Raw genomic sequence first — 19,706 nt, 5'->3', positions numbered from 1 at the left:
ATGTGGTGTGTTGAGGCTTAACTGCCTCATCCCTATCCTGTGGAACCTTCTGGTTTCTGGCGGGCAATCCTCTCCTGCAGCTCAGAAACTTCAAGTGAAGCCTCCCTTTGACTTCCCACACCTCTTGTAAAAGGTACTGATACTCTGAGACCGGAAAGAGGGATACAGCTATTCTTGGAGAAGAGGGGAAAATGATGTTTGGGTTTCTATAAATCTCATTAGCATCGAATACAGAATCTGATACGGAATAGTTTAATAACAAACAACGGGGTGCCTGGGTGCCTCAGTCGGTTAAGCATCCCACACTTCGGCTCAGGTGGTGATCTTGTGGCCTGTGGGTTCGAGCCCTGCTTCGGGCTCTGTGCTGACAGCTCAGACCCTGGAGCCTGCTTCAGATTCTGTGTCTCCCTCTCTCTCTGCCCTTCCCCCGCTTGTGTTTGTTCTCTCTCTCTCAAAAATAAATAAACCTAAAAAAAAAAAAAAAAAACCAGCTGTCTCTAGTTTTAAAAAACAAACAGAAAGGAATCCCTTTGCTTTGCCTTCCCTTCTGTATCCCCTATAAAACCTTGCACAGAGCCTGGCAGGCAGTAGGGTGGCCGGGGCCGCAGACAGAGAAGTGCAGTGTGGGTAACACAGAAGCCTCCATGGGGGGATCCATCTTAAAAGATGCCCTTTGTTGAAAGTATGGGAATGGGGAGTCACTTTGGCCCAACAATGAATGATCAGAAGACTATAACCCAACACTGCATGCTTTACAAACCAACAAAGTAATTTTAAAACACACTTATAAATTGGAGAAAGTTCTGAATCTGCAAGCACTGGACACACACATACACACCAACACAGAGGTGTGTGTGTGTGTGTGTGTGTTAAGTGATACTGTTATTAATGAAGAATATTCTAGAACCATTGTTTTCGAGAAAAAAAAAGTTTATTTTTAAAAGACATTCAAGAAACCCAAACCAGGGGAAAGACACAATTGTTTATAGCAGGAATGCTTTTCAATTCTTCTCAAGAAGTTTAAATTTGCTGCTAGAAGTCAATTAGGTAGGCTAATTCCTAGGTTCAACTTTTATCAGATTCATCAATACTGACTTATTCCAGGGGCAGGAGGAAGGCATTCACATACATGAGGCAGGTGGACACCATCCGCCCATTTGATTGAATGTGAAGGTCCGAACACTAAATGACCCAGGCAGCAGAGCACCTGATCGTTGCATTGATTCAAAGGCGCTTGTCCAACAGGCAAGCACTTCAGAAAAATAAACACCTCAAGGAAAAGCAGAGCAGTGTGAGGCCTTGGTCCCTTCTTGCAATCCAGTGCCGTCAAAAGATCAGACACCAGGTCTAACTGCACTTTTCAAATCAGATTGAGAAAGGGTATTTAACTGGGTACTACATATGGCAACTGATATGCATTCCTTGTTCTGGCCACGAGAAGTACAATGTCTGGGCAGGGGTGAGCTAATGTGCCAAGCAGCTGGGATAACGGTGCGGGTAGACCTGGCCTCTTCCCACTGCCGGGGCCCCCAGGCCTGGTCCGGGACCACAGTACCTCCACCGTCACCCTGGCAACGCTTGACGGCCCTCAGGGTCTGAACTCAGAGCTGGAGCTGGCACGACTTCCTCCTTTTTTCTAAACCAAGGAGCCAATGAAGTGGGTGGAGCCCACATTCACACTCGCATCATCAGTTTGAACAGTGGGGCCTGCCCCTCCCGAAACTTTTTTAAGAGGTAGAGGCTTTGGCCTGGGGAGGAAAACCAGCACATATCTCTGGTTGACTAAAGTCACTTTGAACACCCACATTTTTTTTTTTTTTTAAATAGAAATATAGTTGCCAAAGAGAAAGCAGCAATTTAAATGCCAAAAATACCGGGCGTAGCAGAGGAAAGGAGTGGTGTTCAAATGATTAATTATACTCACACCGGTTCTCCTCTGTACTGATCTCTCCTGCTAAGAGCTTAAGAGATTTGCCAATTAGCTCCACAATCCTCCTCCACTTGCCTAATTTGCCTTTAAAGTTTGTACTCAGCAATTTGAACTTACTTAAATATCAAGTTTACAGAGTTTTGTTTTTAGAGGCGGGGAAGGTGAAGGAAAACTGGCTCATGTCTTGGTATTTTTGCAATGAAACCAGTCATTTTAGGAAATTTTAAAAACTACTTTCATCTACTACAGTACAAATTTTAGGCTGTAAAGGGTCCATTTTCAATCTCACTGGGCAGCGCTGATTATGGGAAGAAACATAAGGACTTCATTTTGGTTACAAATTGAGGGACTAACAAGATCTTGGAGTATAGGCCCTTAAAAGCCAGTTTTTGTGAAATGCCAGTGTAGTTGCTTTACTTAAAAAAAGGGGGCGGGGGGTTGCGCCTGGGTGGTTCAGTTAGTTGAGCATCTGACTTTGACTCAGGTCATGATCTCACAGTTCATGAGTTCGAGCCCAGCATTGGGCTCTGTGCTAACAGCTCGGAGCCTGGAGCCTGCTTCGGATTCTGTGTCTTCCTTTCTCTCTGCCCTTCCCCTGCTTATGCTCTGTCTGTCTCTCTCAAAAATAAATAAACATTAAAAAAAAAAAGAGGAGACATGAGACTCAGGTAGAGAAGTTTCTTAGGACGTCAAAGTTGTCAGCTACTCATTCCTTTAAGCCACTCAGTTTATTTTCATATGGCCTTTTAAAATGTATTAATAGTTCTTAAATAATGCAGAATCATAATGTAGAAACAAACCTTTTTTACTATTCCAAAGTTTATTCTTTAAAAGGGACTTATTTTTTCAGCAGTACATTCCAAGTCCAGGTTTGATTGAAGTTTTTTCTCTCAAGCATGAGGCCCAAACCTGAGCGCATGCCCCACCCCATCCCACTTCCCCTCCCTGCTTTCTGGGGCACACCCAACCCTCTACTCAGAACTCACCTCTGTGGAAATCCCAGCCCCAGCCACAGAGGAGCCAATATCACTGGTAACCTGGCCAACATTGCTTATTCAAAACATGGGAGCTCGGAGGCTTCCTTATGCCTGAGTGAGCATGTAAGAAACTCTTAGAAACTTTCAATAATGCAGTAGGGCAGGGCGGGGCAGGGCGGGGAGGCCCACACATCTTTAGGAAAATGCACTACTAAACTAAGCTCCATTTGCCTTAGACACTCTATTCTTTAAGGGAAAATACGGGGAAGCCATGTCAATGTTAAAATTGTAAGGTCACGCAGGGGGCAATATGGCACCCAATGTACAATAAATTAGGATTTCTGACTTGGAGCAAATGAAAGAAAGTGTTTACTGGATTTGAAGGAATTTAAAATAAGTCAGTGCTCACACAGCAAAATGAATAGACTGTCCCAAAAGACTAGAAAGTAGCCCTTGCCTCTCTTACCTCAGACTTTCTGCTCTTAAAAAAAACCTTCGGCTTTTACCTATCTAACTGGCTATATTAAAATCAACCGATGTGAGATCCTTTCTTAGGAGAAATGACCACAGGTCAGCACTTATGACAGCACCGTGATCTTGATTTTATTTTTTAAAATTTTTTTAATGTTTATTTTTTATAGAAAAGGAGAGAGAACATGAGTGGGGGAGGGGCAGAGAGAGAGGGAGTCACAGAATCTGAAGCAGGCTCCAGGCTCTGAGCTGTCAGCACAGAGCCCGACGTGGGGCTCAAACCCACGAACTGTGAGATCATGACCTGAGCCGGAGTCGGACACTTCACCGACTGAGCCACCCAGGTGCCCTGCCCCCATGATCTTGATTCTGAAAGTCAAATTTAAGAAACCCAGGCAAATATGGGTGGGACGGTGGGGGAAGCAATAGTGGACATTTTTATGTGGTGGGTGCCAAGAACACACAGGACTGGCAGGCTCCTGCTGGTGCAACAGCCCTGCGGTCACTGGACCACGCCGACCATGCCACGTCACGGGGCACAAGGCACGGCCTCCAACAAAAATGCCGTGAGTAAGAGTCAGGTTCGGCCAATTTGAAAAGCAGCCAATCAGTCAGAATAAAATTTTGATGATTGCTAAGTGGACTCTATAAATACAGGAAGTGTGAATTCAAGATGTGCGGACACACTAGCACAGGCTGTCAACACGCCTGATCACTGGCCACTTCTGGTGGGAAGTGAGAGTATCACCTACAACTCTCGCATGTGATCTGTTCCAAAAGAACTGTCTTTTCCTGCCGACTGCACCACTAACATCATTTTGCACAGAGGCCACTGAGAGAACCCTTTATTTCAGAAAGGACACTGAAACATTCTCACATGAAATGAAGATTACACAATTGCTTGGCATGAAGAACATGTCAGTCCTATTTTCTAGAGCAAAACCTATTTGAAGCAAAGGCTGCAAAAGCAACTCACCTGGAAATCCTGGTCATCGATGCCAAATCTCTCCCGCAGATTCCGGAAAACCATTGGGCAGTATTCCTTGAACTTGAAGTGGCTCGGCATGTTTTCTCTGAAACGGTCATAGTGTGGGGGAACATTTAGATGTAGACTTGACTCTGCCACCGTCTAGTTCCACGCATAGCCGCAGTGCCTGGGGTCCCCCACCCGCACGAGGCAAAGTGTGCTTCACAGAACCAGCCACAACCCACAGGAAACCCAGGGGACATGGGGACAGTCTAACATTCATCTCCTCTCGCCACCTCTAGGGGCACCGGAACTATATGATCTTTCTAATCCCAACCACTCCTCACAGCTACTTTCCCCAAAGAAGAGGTAGAAAGATAAGGGGCCATGCAGAGGGAAATGGTGAAGGAAAAGCAAAGAACTTGGGGAGCCAGGGACAGGCAGTGGAGCGAGCCATGGACGCTCTCCCCACATTCATCCTCAGGCACTTGCTGCTTAAAGCTTACAAAACAACCCTAATTCTCACCCCTCAAACAACCTATTTTATGCTATATATAAATACCACATTCTAAATTGACACAGAAAAGGGGCACCTGCGTGGCGTCTGACTCTTGATCTCAGCTCAGGCCATGATCTCACAGTTTGTGAGTTCAAGCACCGTGTTGGGCTCTGTTCCATCAGAAAGAAGCCTGCTTGTGATTCTCTCCCCGCCGCCCCGTCCTGACCCCATCCAAAAACTAAATAAACTTTAAATAAATAAATAAATAAATAAATTCACATAGAAGAAAATCCCTTCAAAAGGTCAACTTCTGAACAGAACAATGGCCACATTAAGAAATTTCGTAACTAATCCTCACGTGGGAGAGATTTCATGAAGGTTCATCCCACTCATTCAGAATTACCTCCTCCTCTGTGTACACGAATATACATTACACACCTCTAGTCGTACTCTGCACACCGAATTACACAGTAATCTGTATATGTGTCAGATTTCAACCACCTTCCTGAGAGCCCCCTGAGGGAAGGGCCTTATACTTCCTCCTCCCTCCCGCCCTCGGTGACAGCACATATTATAAGGTGCTCCATAATGACACCTAAAATGACAGTCAAATGAAAGAGAAGTACTCTCAATGCCCAACATGGCATACAATTACATGTTATCAAAAGGTACCTTAATTCTTCATGGTTCTATGAAGTAGTCCTGTCTGTTCCTATGGTAGGCATTATTAGAGTTTTGTACATGATAGCGCAGGTACATCGCTGCTAAAAATTCCAAGCAATTTACAGCTTCAAACATTTAAATTGTAATGAGAACATCACTTTTAACGTGTAAGATATTCATAGAGAACGATAAGCCATATGGCAAAAGGATATTACCCAACGGGGCCTGCTGTTGCTGTTCTGAAAATGACAGATGGTTATGTTTATCACAGGATTAACTTCATCAGCAAAACTTTACTCCCACCCATTGAAAAATAATGCGATGATAGAAATTCACAAACATCACGCTCCTGGCGGCCATGTCCGTCCCGGACACGGCCATACTGGTACTTACTTGTTAAAAAGGTGATTGTCCACCTTGATCTTTGAATAGGCTTTGAAGTCATCTGGCATCAACATAACAGGGATTTGAACATGGCTCAGTTCATTGATCTAGAAAGATACAAAATAAAATGACGCAGGTTATAAATATCTCCATGGAAAGTGCTGGACTCGAACACGCATCTTAGGAAAAAGCCCCGGTGGACCCAAGCACTTCCTGCCCACACCCTCCTCCTCCTCCCCTCCCAGATCATCGCTCTTGTGGCCTTCCTCACTCCCTCCACAGGCTTCACCATGGCTCCAACTCCCACTGCTTGTCTCTGCTGCTGAGCATTGCGCCCCCCACCCCCGGGGGGGCAGTGGCAAGGGAGGAATCCTGGAGTGCGAGCCCTCATGGCCAACTGTCCCTGCTTCTCCCCTTTATCTCCTCACCTCCCCTCCAGAGCCTCAGCCCAGAGCTCCTCTGATCGCATGTCTAGGACAACTTCTTCCCACAAAGAAAATACTATCTGAGAAAGGGGGCTTTTCAATTTCTGACATAGATCTCTGTTAAATTAATGAGTATGACTATTTCTTTACACATTTGGGTACCCAAAAATTCAACACTGTCATCCATGTGATCTTTACCTTTCTTACAGGAACGAAGTATTGGGGCAGGGCATGACTATACCAAAAGAGAGGAGCCTGCATGAAGGAAGGGAAAGAGAGCTAGGGACCCGGGGCTAAGTTAAGAGGGAGATGGGTTTGAAAGGGGTCAAGAACAAAAATAAAGATGTGGTTACAGGCAACAAAGGGTTGGATCAAGTACCGTCTAACTTCCAGTCAATGGCAGGAACAGCTTTTGACATATAACTTTGAAAAAGTCGGGCTTTCTCTTGGTAAATTATTTTTCTATCTTGGTTCCCGAGCTCTACTTCCCTTATTGCTACTAATAAAAAACAATTTAAATATGTGTCCTTCCGGTAAATGGGAGAGGCTCAGAAGGGTTCTCAGTTACAAAAACAAAACAGAACAAAGGGGGAAAAAATGAGCTCTTTGATAAAGCAGGGTGGTTAACACATTGCTGGGTTCATAGAATGGAGAAAAAAATCTTCAAGAGGCCTTCCTTCTCCTAACAGGAGTTGAATCCAATGAGAATGCAAGGACTCCCAAGCAAGCATGAATGGAAGGGTTTCTCTGAAGATAGATGATCAGTTTCGACACTTAGTTGGGTCAAAGGAAAGCTGGGGAACTCAACTAAACACATCGACATTAAACAAGCACTCTTGAAGGAAGCGGAAGTAGCCTCATCACCTGATGGAAATAAATGCAAATGGCATCTGGGGGAAGAGCATGCCCAACACAGGCATCCAGGAGTCCCACAGAGCCCGTTCAACCAAGCATGGCTGAGTGGGATTCCGCAGAAACAAAAATTGTTTTCAAGACTTCGGCTGTTAGAAGGACCAAATACAGAAAAGGAAATGAAAGCCATGTGTAAAACGTACGAAGAAGAGAAAAGATAGGCTGGCAAAAATGCATAAATGATGAGACTTTCAAAATGACCAGTCAGGCTGAAAAAGGATCCAAAAGAACTTGTACAAAATGAAAACGATAACTGGTGACCTGGAATCAGAATCAGAACAAAGGCCCCCAACCCAGAGTTTTGGCACTGGAAAACTGGGCGCCTGGAGGGTAGGTCCAAGGGAGTTACCCAGAATGCCACAAAGAATGAAAATGTGATATATAAAGGAATGGTTCTGGAAGAAAAGAAAAGAAGAACGCTTCCAGCAGGGGGTCTAGAGCGAGCTTACGTGAAATCTTAGAGGAAAGGAACAGAGTATGAGGGGGAAGAGGTGGTATTTGAAATATCATGGCTGAGAATTTGTTCACAACTGATGGAAGTTACCCATCTATGGATACATAACCCCCAACGGACACAAAACAGTCCAAGAAGTCCACGCCTAGATACACTGTAGTTAAGGTGAAGACACCAAGAGCAGAGAGAAGAAACTTGGCCACAGGGAAAGACAGAACACGACGAAGGAAGGACAACCAGACTGACCGCTAACTTCTCAACAGCAAAGCTGCAAGGGCCAAAGATGGTGGCGGCCTGTCGTCAAAGTGAAAAATTACTGTCTACATAAAACTGTAAACTGTGGTAGAATATATATTTGGTCTATTATCTGGATTCCTGGCACAAATCTAAAACCCCTGGAATTTCCAGAGTGACAGGAATATCTTCTGCCGTTCGCAAGGTACCCTTTATGCGCGTACCTGAACTTACGCTAACGAGGTGACTCAAGGTGAGGCCAATAGAGGGCTTTTTGCATCACGTTAAAGAAATGCCTGCTGTAAAAACTGAGTGCTTTAGCAATTTTGTAAAAATGACAAGATGGAAAACATACATGCAACCTCTCAGGCTCCTTCTAACATATATATAAAATGTTGGGCACTGCCGAGCCTCATACCTTATGATCAGATTAGATACCACCACCCGAATTTCCCGATCCACTTCGATTTTCGTGTGGTCTTGGCTTTTTTTTTTTTTTTTTTTTTTTTTTTTTTTTTTTTTTTTTTTTTTTTTTTTTTTTTTTTTTTTTTTAAATACAACTCCTCGGCACGCAGCTTCCTAAAGATACCATGCCCTGGAAAGGACTGTAGCATAATCTGAGTTGAAATTGTGAACTCCCTCAAGCTAGTCATTTGTAGTGGTATCTCCCCGATGCTCAGTGTCAGCCACATTTCTCTTGAAATTCTCAAATACCTGTGACACTCCTGGGAAATCTGGGGCAGTGCCCCAGGGCACCTTGGCAGGGTTTGGAAAGTACAGATATAAAATATAGCAGCAGATGTTTAAAACAGCCAATGATATAATCCCATTATGTAATGAAATCATCAGAATAATAATCCCTTAAGATTCACTGTAATGGATTATAACTTACAAGCACTTTACATTCATCTCAAACAAGCTTATTTCCAGCCACTAGTTAATCCTTAACCTATATACACTGACGACCTATCCAGGTAGTTTTCTTGAGGTAACTGCGTTTGTGCAGTTGTGTAAGACCAAATTACGATTCAGTTCCTTTCAAAGTATTTCAATAATTTAATCAGACACCATTTTTAGCCTACTCTATATTATATTATTAAAATCTCCTTCATGTTATGGTCCATAAAATTTTATGGAACTGCCACTTAACAAAAATGCTATGCTAATTTTAAGAAAAATTTTTAAGTTTATTTATTTTGAGAGAAGGTGGGTGGGGGGGAGAGAGAGAGAGAGAGAGAGAGAGAGACAGAGAGACAGAGAGACAGAGAGAGAGAGAGAGAGTCCTGGGCAGGCTCTACACTGCCAGCACAGAGCCTGGTGTGGAACTTGAACTCATGAACTGTTGCGATCATGACCCGAGCTCAAGTCGGGCGTTTAACTTGCCTGAGCCACCTAGGCACCCCCATGAGCAGGCTAATTTTAAATCATATATTCTTTTCTATTCATTTCACTCAAGTATCTTAACTATGAAATAATTCTGTGTATCTGTGAAAAATGTAAAAATATGTATCTTTATACCAGCACTGGAATATCAGAGTTTGAAAATGAGAAATCAGAACCGAAAACCAAGTCTGGCGATGAGCACAATTAGAACAGAGCTGGATGATAAATCGGTTTTTCGGTATCTTGTGGAAACAGTAGAGTGTCCCAAAAAACAGGAGGTTTACAGGGTGACAAAGGGCAACGTGAGGAATGATCACTTCACATCGCGTTCCCCAAATTATACAGAAAAAAGCTGGGAGAGGACATAATAAAAGATTCCTATCAGGAGCTGGGCTCTGAGCGGTTACTGAAAAAGCAAAACCCAATCCAGAAGTAGGAGCAACCAAATCCCTGCATTCCCAGCCTCACGCTGTTGGGATCCGAACTGGCAACAGTATCTTCTTTAGAAAGAAAGCAAGAAGCGCCACCCGGGAGTGTCCTCTCTGGGCTGAGCACCGCACAAACTCCACGTTCACCCTCATGGTGCGTATAGTCCAGAACAGCACACACCTTAATAGAGAAAGTGCACACGTGCAAAACTCCAACGATGACAAGTGTCGGGAGAGGGAAGGACATGGGGCTAGAAGCAAGCAGGACAGAGCAGAGACGAGGGCAGGAATGATGGGAGGAGGAGCTAGACTTGAGCACAAGGAGGTGGGAGGTGGGAGGGGTCCAAGAAGTAGGGTCACAGGTGCAAAGGCCCTGTGGCAGGAGGGGGGACAGAGTTAGGTAGAGACATCACGAGGACACGTGACAGGAAGGGGCTGAACAGCACGCCAACGAGGACGGTGCGAGGCTGCTGGGGAACTCGAGGAGAGGCTAGAAGCCGGGCAAAGCGTGGAGGCAGCAGACACAAAGGAAGCAGATTCTGGAGACCCTGAGCGGGTAAAGCCATGGACTTGAGTGACAGGAGAGACTGTGATTCCATTTATTGAGAGCATTTTAAGAGAAGAGGTCAGTTTTGAACTTGTTAAATTTGATGTGCTGAAATGCTGACGTCTGGGTAGGCACGCAGGCACGGGGACCTGAAGTTCCCAGGGGAGGCAGGGGCGGGAGATAAAAATACGCAGTATCTGTACACGCGACAAGAGCTCTTCCTCGGGAGTGAATGAAGGATGCTGGGGGGCAGCGAGAGAGGACAGGAGGGCCTAGAAGCAGTTCTGAAGAGCATCGGCGGTCAACGGCACGGATCAGAGGATGAGCCTGGAAAGGGCAAAGGGAAGCACGCTGTCACCTCGCGGACATGACGGAGGGAGGGACTCGAAAGCCAATGGGTGAACAGAGCTGCGCGCTTCCGAGCGGCGGAAAGGGTCAGCTGGACTGAGCAACCTGGGGCTTCGGCAACCTCAGCGTGAAGGGTTCTGATGGAGGTGGTAGCAATGGACACCAGACCGCAGCAGGTGAGACCCAGCTCGTTTTTAGGGAGTCTAGGAGAGAAGGGGGGGAGATGCAGAGGGACGAGGGATGGAGAAAACACCTGAGAACGGACGCTCCTTCCATGGCCTCTCCTACGGCGGGAGCTGGGGAGGGGGGTGCCCAGCGCACGTGGAGGGAAGGGCTGTGGGGAGGAGCCCAGCTCCTCTAACGAAGGAGGGAAAGGGAAGGGGTTGTGTGGACCTGGCTGAACCTCAGGGAAGAGAGCAGTTCCCGTCTACTGGCAACTCTTCCCCGTGGGAAGGGGGAGCCGTGGCCATTGGATGAGTGAGAGGCAGGCTGGGCGGGGGGGGCGGGGGGGGGGTGGATGCAGAGGCTTGGAGGGGACACAGAGAACTTGAAAGACTGACCACAGAATGTGGGAGAACGGGTTTGAAGAGGGAGCCAGGGCTGGGCTTAGGGGCAGAGTTGGGAGTCCACCCGTGGTCTGCGATGGTTCATTTATAGGGAACCAAACGAATTCCTGGAGTGACATCCCTCATTCGTGGGCAGGGCTTGGCCTCAGGGTGCGGGTACAGAGGCGGAGGGTGGCTGGGGTCCTTCAGGTTCAAGGTTTTTGCTAGTTGAGTGTGACATAAAGAGCAATGGAGTTCCAGGATAGTCATTTGGAAGTGGAAGGTCAGTACCAAACACTCCCTGACCATAAAGAGTTTTCCACTAGCGTTGAAGGGGCGGGGGGGGGGGGGGGGGGGGGGGGGGGGGGGGGGGGGTGGCGCAGCACGTGCACACACGCAGTGAAGTACAGAGCAGCAGAGAACACTGGGGTCTAGAAAGTAAGTGCCACAGGAACTGAGAGCAGGTGCTGATGGCCTCTGAGAGGGAGCGAAGCCTGACGTGGCTCTAGACGGATGGAGAGACGTGACCAGTGTTTCATTTAAATGTCTGGAAAATGCGTATCAGATCCCAGCCTCACAAATCAGCACACCAGGATGTGGGGAATGTTTCACCTTCATTATGAGAGAAGAGGTGAGACATGAGATGTGAGTATACTCGCTCCTTGGTTTACATATACTCATAAGATGATGAAATTAAAAGAGAATCTTAGAGACCCTAACACGTCTCTCATTGTGCAGACTACAATGTATCCTGGCGTATCTATTCTCTTTATAACTGTGTAGCAGCCCGATTCTAGGTTATATCAGACAACTACTTTGTGGGTGTTTTATTTTTCATTCACAATAGCTTCACATTTCCTTGGTTTTCTCTTTGCCAGAAACTCTCTCCCCCCACCCCACCCCACGACCACTTGGTCAGATTATGAGTAGCTAGATTTCATGACCTGTGAACAAATACTTCACAAACCAGAGGACCTACCATCTAAAAGCTTTGAATTAGTAAACAATGTTTCTCAATAGTGTGCCCCTGAGGCCCCATGTTATCTTCTTCTATAAGCACATTTTATTTTGTTGCAATAACGGGCTCACCCATACACAAAATTCATCATTTTCACCAAAATGTATTTAATTATAGGGCTGCTTGATGACTGAAAGGCTATTTAACTTCATGGATAGTTTCTCCTTTAGTCTGACATTACACGAATCAAAATATATCCTTGTTTCTAGTTCACACTGTTGAGCTCATGGAGGTAATGACCATGAGCTATTATCCTGAATAAGGTTAAGTTCATCCTGTTTGTTGATTTCTATATTCCACACAGAGCTTCGGGTTGCTAATGCAAAAATTCTTGGATTTCAAAGTCTTCAGTTTGAGAAAACTTTACTACTTTGGCATCCTATTTAGCCTAACCATTCCACGTGGCCCACTGCCAAATTGGTAACAAAACTAGTAAAGTAATGGTTATCATCACTGTTTTACATCTGCTGTTATTAGTATTTAACAAAGCATTTGCACATTTTTCTTTCTATTTTATAGACAGTTACATAGGGAACACATATACATAGCTATACTGATATATGCTACATAATATCCATGAAAGGAAATAAAATGACTGTGTTAATCACTACTACTTTGAAGGAAGGAATGACACCCCCTCACCCATAAAATTAGGCATACATTATGAAATCCAAATAGTTTAAATTTATGGAGATAACAGTGGTTTTGGAGCTCATGAAAATTTTATTAGGTTAACTAAACAGTACACTGCAAACACTAGTTACATTATTAAGGCCACAGCTAAGGTTCCTCAGATTGCAAATACTTAATAAACTCTCACAACAGATGTGCAATAATAGCACTTTATGCTTGTGAAGTACAGTAAAATCTTGGATTGCAAGTAACTTGTTCTGAGTGTTCCGCAAGATGAGCAAACATTTCTAATAAATTTTAATTTCTAATAAATTTTAACTTGATAAACGAGCAATATCTTGCAATACGAGTACTATGTGACGTCAAAGGTCACATGATCACAACTGAGCCAATGGTTCTCTCTCTCACTGCGGCATTGTGGGTGATCGTCTCCCACACTCAGATGCTCAGTCTCAGGCTGTCATGTTCAGCAGAAATCAGTGATTTTTCAGAAGATTGGAAGTTGCCCACAACTGGCACTAGTGTATTTTTTGTCACTTCAAAGCACCTACAGACAATCCCTTGCTTTTCCATACAAGAGTGCGCTGAGGAACGCTTTGCTTCATTCTAGGTCAGGCTGCCTGCAGATACAGACCCTTTCCTCTGCTGCCTTATTGCCAGTTACACTAAATACGGTATATGACCAGAGTTTATTAATACTTTGGATCAATACTGTACTGTAGTCAACATTCGGGCAAGCCTATACGATGGCCCCCATGCAGAAAAAGATTTCATTGAGGCACTAGAGAGCCATGATTCCATTAGTGATAGCAGAAGCTGTCCTGCACAATAACTCTCTCTTGTCTCTCTCACACCAGCCACAAAGGTTTTCAAAGGTAAGTGGAGGCTAACTTGTATATTTTCCTTCATATTTTATATTTTCTTTATTGTCTTGTAATATGTTACAGTATTATAATCATCTTTATATGAATAGTTTTGGGTTGTGGAACGAATCATCTGGGTTTCCATTATGTTTACAAGGAAATTTGCTGTGATATACAAGTGCTTTGGATTATGAGTATGTTTCCGGAGCTAATTATGCTTGCAAACCAAGGTTTTATTGTACTTCGTAGTTGTCCAACCACTTTGGCAAATATTGTTTCATTTTCTATATATACTGACAGTCATCTTCATAGTCCTATACAGCTCAATGGCATAAAAGTATTGTAAATGTCCCCATGCAGCCAGGCTATGGGATCCATCCCCCAGGGCCCTGTGAAGGGCCTTGTTTCCATTTATGCCATGCCAGTCACCCCCAAAGCAGACAAGTGTGCACAAGCCCTGCTTTCCACCTGGCCACTGGACATCAATATGAACCATGCAGGTTCCCAACATAAGACATCAAATAGGGGCACCTGGGTAGCTCAGCTGGCTAAGCATCTAACTTCTGATTTCAGGTCAGGTCAAGATCTTACAATTCGTGAGACGGAGCTCTGCATTGGGCTATATGCTGACAGCGCGGAGCCTGCTTGGGACTCTCTCCTTCCCTCTCTCTCTCTTTCTCTCTGCCCCTCCCCTGCTCATGCACACTTACTCTCAAAATAAATTAACTTTATAAAAAGACAACAAAGAAACTTTGTTCTCAGCTTCAACAAAAACCATGGAAACCAGGGCAAAGGGATGCAGAGAGGGTTGGTACCAAGGTTTAGTACGAAGTGCTTACATACAAGTCAAGAATGGGGGAGAGCAGGGGCGCCTGGGGGGCTCAGCCAGTTGGGTGTCTGACTTTGGCTCAGGCCATGATCTCATGGTTTGTGAGTTCGAGCCCCGTGTCGGGCTCTGTGCTCACAACTTGGAGCCTGGAGCCCGCTTCAGATTCTGTTTCTCATTCTCTCTGTGCCCTTCCCCCACTTGTGCACGTGTGTGCTCTGTCTCTCAAAAATAAATAAACTTAAAAAAAAAATTAAAAGAGTCGGGGAGAACATTGAGAGCGTGTGGAGAGAGGCATGGTGAAGGAAGAGGATGGGGAGAGCTTCTGAGGTCTGGGCTCATCTTTGCCCGACTCACTTTAATACCTGGTATTAACCTTGCCGCTAATACTTAGCAGGCACCTGCCAAACGTTGCATTAAGCACTCCAGGCACCATATATCATCGGATCTGTACAACAGAGTGAAGTAGATACTATCATACCCCCATTTTCTGGATAAAGAAATTGAGGCTTGGCGAGACTGGGTAACCTAAACCAGCCTGTCTTGCTCAGGCGACTCACTTGAGTTACTTCAAATATAAAATTCAGACAGTGGGAACTGGCTGACCCTAAGAGCCTTCAGAGCATCGGACAGCCTATGAGGTCAGAGTCACAGCAAGTTCGTAAGATGCCCACTGGGCATAGGGCTTACTTTAAAAAAAAATGTTCACCTGAAATTTAAGACTTCCATTGTGTCCAAGATCTCTAAAAGATTCCTTATATTTTTAAAACAGGGAATAATTAAATGCATGTTGAGAATGAATCCTTAGACATATGTTTAACTGAATAAGCCCCATGGCCTACTACAATTCTATCAGCTAGGATTTCAGTACATGCAATCTGAATTTGGAAAGACCTGCAAAGCTCTCATTCTTCTGACATTCCTTGTCACTTCAAAAACGGGAAAATAAAAATTTCTCAAAGCTCCCTGAATCACCATGAATAAACAGAAGGATACCAAATTGATTTCCAAAGCAATTACTTCCGAAAGCAAATTGGTTTAATCACTTGTTTTCATTCAGTCAAGAATACACACACAAAAAGGAACCCCTCCCCCCGCCAAAGAAAACCTCTCACGTGGAGAGACAGCGATATTTAATCTGATTAGGATAGACATTCACTAAAAATTATGCCCCATTGAGATGGAACAGGAAGCCTCTAGCACAGGAATCCGCAGGCTACACTGCAGGGGATACAGGTGGTGGCGGGGGAGGTGAGGGGTGCTGTTTTCAGAGCAGCACATCCACCTAAGACTCGGGTAAGACAGGAGGGTAAGAGTGAGAATTCTCCCCCCCCTTTTCTTTTTAAAGTTTATTTATTTATTTTGAGAGAGACAGAGACAGAGCGAGCAGGGGAGGTGTAGAGAGAGACGGAGAGACAGAATCCCAAGCAGGCTCTGCACTGTCAGCACAGACGCTGGGCTCGAACTCACAAAACTGTGAGACCGTGACCTGAGCCGAAATCAAGAATCAGACAGACGCTTAACAGACTGAGCCACCCAGGTGCCCCAACAGTGAGAATTACCTTGAAAGGCCATTTCATATATCCCTCTTCAAAAAGTCTCAAGGGGCGCCTGGGTGGCTCAGCTGGGTGAGCATTTGACTTTAGCTCAGGTCATGATCTCACGGTTTATAGATTCAAGCCCCGCATCAGGCTCTGTGCTGACAGCTCAGAGCCCGGAACCTACTTCAGATTCTATGTCTCCCTAGCTCTCTGCACCTCCCTCTCTCTCACTCTGTCTCTCTCAAAAACAAATAAACATTTAAGAAAAATTATTTTTTTAAGTCTCTTGCTGCATATTGAAGTGGGCTTTCTTTACCTCGTACACAACCTTCCTACCCCTTAAATGAGACTGCATAGTTTGAAATACAATTTGGTAATAAAAATAAAGGGAGTAAACTGCAAGGTGATAAAGCTGAGTAAGCCTCAAGATCAGTAAGGACCCAATGGGAAAAATAACTTGTTGCATGACTTGCCATTGACTGTTGTTTTGGATACTATTTTAACTTTAATTAATTTCTTAGGGAAATCAATGAATAAATATGTCAAATTGGATTCCCTAGACTGTACAAATTTCTCCATTGCTTCTGGTCTGCAAAAGGATTCTGACTTCCCAATTACCAAAGTGGGACAAGTTCACCATTAATGTTAAAAATGGCCTCCTCCCCCTCCCTATATCCCTTCATAACAGTGTCTCAGAATAGATACTTTCCACTTACTGGGGACACACACACACACACACACACACACACACACACACACACTTCCTTTGTGACTCTCTGGCTAATAAGAATAGAAGGATCTTTCCCACCAAATAATTTACTTTGCACATTTCTGCCCTCGGGTTCACTGGGTTGTGGAAGTGAAGGAAAAGAAAACTAAAATTTCTACTTCTAGGAGATAACCTTGAGGGTGTTCTCGGAGCTATCTAACAGAACGCATCACAGCTGGAAGTTTCTGATGCCTTACTTCCACAAACAGCAGGGCCATTTAAATGTGATTCAGAACTTTTACTCGTTTTCAGCTGGAAGTTTCTGATGCCTTACTTCCACAAACAGCAGGGCCATTTAAATGTGATTCAGAACTTTTACTCGTTTTCCCCCAGAGGCATACAAAATGACCTCAGGCGAGTTTCTAAGACAACATTTTCCTAGTGTGAAAGGTCTGTACACGTCCGTCCCTCCCTACGGTCTTCTGCAGGGCTGTCTGCGCCCCGCACTTCTGGGGAGGGGTAGGGAGCGTGACAAGGAGCAGAGAAGTGGAGGGACCCAACTCTGAGAGTTGTAACAATAAACTTGAGCAGATTAGGCAGACTGCCTGCTTGACACAGAATTGCCCCAATTAGGTGTTTATACATATGATGGCCCTTCTGAATGCCTTCTGGAGTTGGCTTCGAAAAACTGTTATTTATTGTAAAATGGGGATTCACCAGCATTCATATACCAAGTTCTTCTTCCATGATTGAGGTAGCAATCATAATGTCCTTAGAATAAAAAAGATCATAAAGGCACCATTTTCCCTTTCTTTTACTGATTTTCTTAGTAAATTGGGGGGATGGGGATGGAGGAGCAGTTTACCTAAGATTTTTTTTTAAATCTGACTTCTACTGTCTATTTGATACCTAACTTGTAATGTCTTATTTCCTATTAGAAAGATATCCATTCATGGGGCACCTGGCTGACTTGGTCAGTGGATTCTTGATCTTGGGGTGATGAGTTTGAGCCCTGCCCTGGGGCTATAGAGATTACTTCAAAATAAAATCTTTGAAAACAAAATACTCATTTACTTGAGCATCAGCTCTCAGCTGGAAACAATTTTATAATCTTGTAACAAATATAGCTTGAAATAACTGAGAATTTTAAAAACCGAGTCTCAGTATGAGTCAAGGAGTGTAGCCTTGCGCTGGGAATGGTGTGGCTCTCATTATAACTCAGACTGCAAATGGAATAGCGATCGGAAAGTTCGGCGAGTTCAGAGGGGGGCAGGCAGGGCAAATTAGAGTCAATTACAGAGGTAGAAAAAAAAACAGGCAGCTGCATATGTTTGCAAAGTGTATTTATATTTGTCTTGAGGCAACAGGTCAATTTTCCACAGCTGCTCCATCACTATTCATTAAAAACTATTTTTTAAAAGTTAATATCTTTATATCTGCAGAGAAAACAAAAATTTTTTAAAAGGCAAGCGTATTTTAATTAAAGGCTGCTTTTGAAATGGGAGCTACCTTCAAACGTCTGGAGAAATAAATGCTTTATGTTGATGAATCCAATAAAACTGTTCCGATGGCAAAGCTGAGTAGAGACAAATCAGAGCACAAAGGTCTGTCATTCCAACATCTATAAACTCAAAAGCCCAAAGTAAGACACTTACAGGGATTTTTTTTTTTCCCATTGAACAAGGATCATCAAGTCAGTCTGATAAACGGCTACTTGACTAAAATTAAAATGTCATCAGAAATATGATGATCCTCTTGCTTAGGATCTTAATTTATAACAGAGACATGACTATCTACCATCTGTCAACTGGGTTATCTGCGCGCTCAGACTTCTGATGGTGGGTCCTTGCCGGCTGGCCCGATGCCAGCTTCATCTGAAAGAATGAAGTCAAGTTAAAATTTTACCTCTCGTGAACCGCCGAATCTGACATGAAACTATTGAGCGAAGGCCAACATTTTACAGGCTTTTTACAGAAGTAATATGGGCTTGAAAAACTGCAAGGAAGATGTTGCCAATGAAAACAAGATCTTGCAGTGTGAATGTGGTCTGTTCAAAAGGACCCAGGCTTGGGGTCAGGGGACCTGTGATGCCCCTCCCTCACTGCCTAACCTTGAGCAAATGGTTCCAGCTCTCTTGATGTCACTTTATACTTAAAAAAAAAAAAAAAAAAAGAGGGGCACCTGGGTGGCTCAGTTGGTTAAGCGTCCAACTTCGGCTTGGGTCATGATCTCAAGGTTAGAGGGTTCAAGCCCAGCATCGGGCCCTGTGCTGACAGCTCAGAGCCTGAGCCTCCTTCAGATTCTGTGTCTCCCTCTCTTTCTGCCCCTCCCCCTTCATGCTCAATCTGTCTCTCAGTAACAAACGGTAAAAAAAAAATTTTTTTAAATAAAAATAAAAAGTGAGTTCCCCTGCTTGGGTGCACGCGCTCTCCTTCTCTCAAAATAAATAAATGAGCTTAAAAAGAAAACCCTCAAAAACAGACAGCACTTACAAACCTAGTCAAGGTCAAATGCATACAAATTTCATTTGTTGGGGGGGGCCTGAATACTAGCAATGACACAGCACTCCAGGAAACTGACCTTGAAAGTTTCAAATGAACAAATTTTACTGTTTATGGTCAGATATCTACTATGCCAAAATAATTTAATTTACTATTTCCTGCTGTCTGTTTGTATATTCATCCTGCAATGAAGACATCCTAAATGTACAGTGCCCTTGTTGGACCGTGACAAAGAAGCTTCCCTGAAGCACCGGAAGCCACAATGCTGATGCAATTCTGGCAGGGGGCCCTTGAACTCCCTCGCCCCTCTGGGAGTGGGGCCTGGCCACCTACTGGGAGGCCAGGAGGGGTTGGGATGTAAGATGGCTGACCACTGGCAGGCCCAGGGAGGACCAGGGGAGGTGGCCACGCATTTAGAAAAGCACTCACTCACTCACGTGATTGATGA

General features: G+C 44.4%; 1 protein-coding gene across 2 annotated transcripts in view; it reads right to left on the bottom strand.

Moving 5' to 3' along the window:
• The window catches only part of PIP4K2A (phosphatidylinositol-5-phosphate 4-kinase type 2 alpha), a 184,211-nt gene that overhangs the window by 62,410 nt on the left and 102,095 nt on the right, over positions 1-19,706 (bottom strand). For both annotated transcript variants that reach the window (XM_039233048.1, XM_039233047.1), the window contains exons 2-3: positions 5,901-5,998; positions 4,355-4,451 (exon numbers count right to left, since the gene is read on the bottom strand). In XM_039233048.1, coding sequence (XP_039088979.1) covers positions 4,355-4,451; positions 5,901-5,998 — 195 coding nt within the window. The remainder of the gene's footprint in view (positions 1-4,354; positions 4,452-5,900; positions 5,999-19,706) is intronic.

This window comes from Hyaena hyaena, unplaced genomic scaffold, assembly GCF_003009895.1.
Source record: "Hyaena hyaena isolate Hyena2069 unplaced genomic scaffold, ASM300989v1 scaffold_72, whole genome shotgun sequence".
Classification (NCBI taxonomy): domain Eukaryota; kingdom Metazoa; phylum Chordata; class Mammalia; order Carnivora; family Hyaenidae; genus Hyaena; species Hyaena hyaena.
This window is presented reverse-complemented; position numbering and strand designations above follow the sequence as displayed.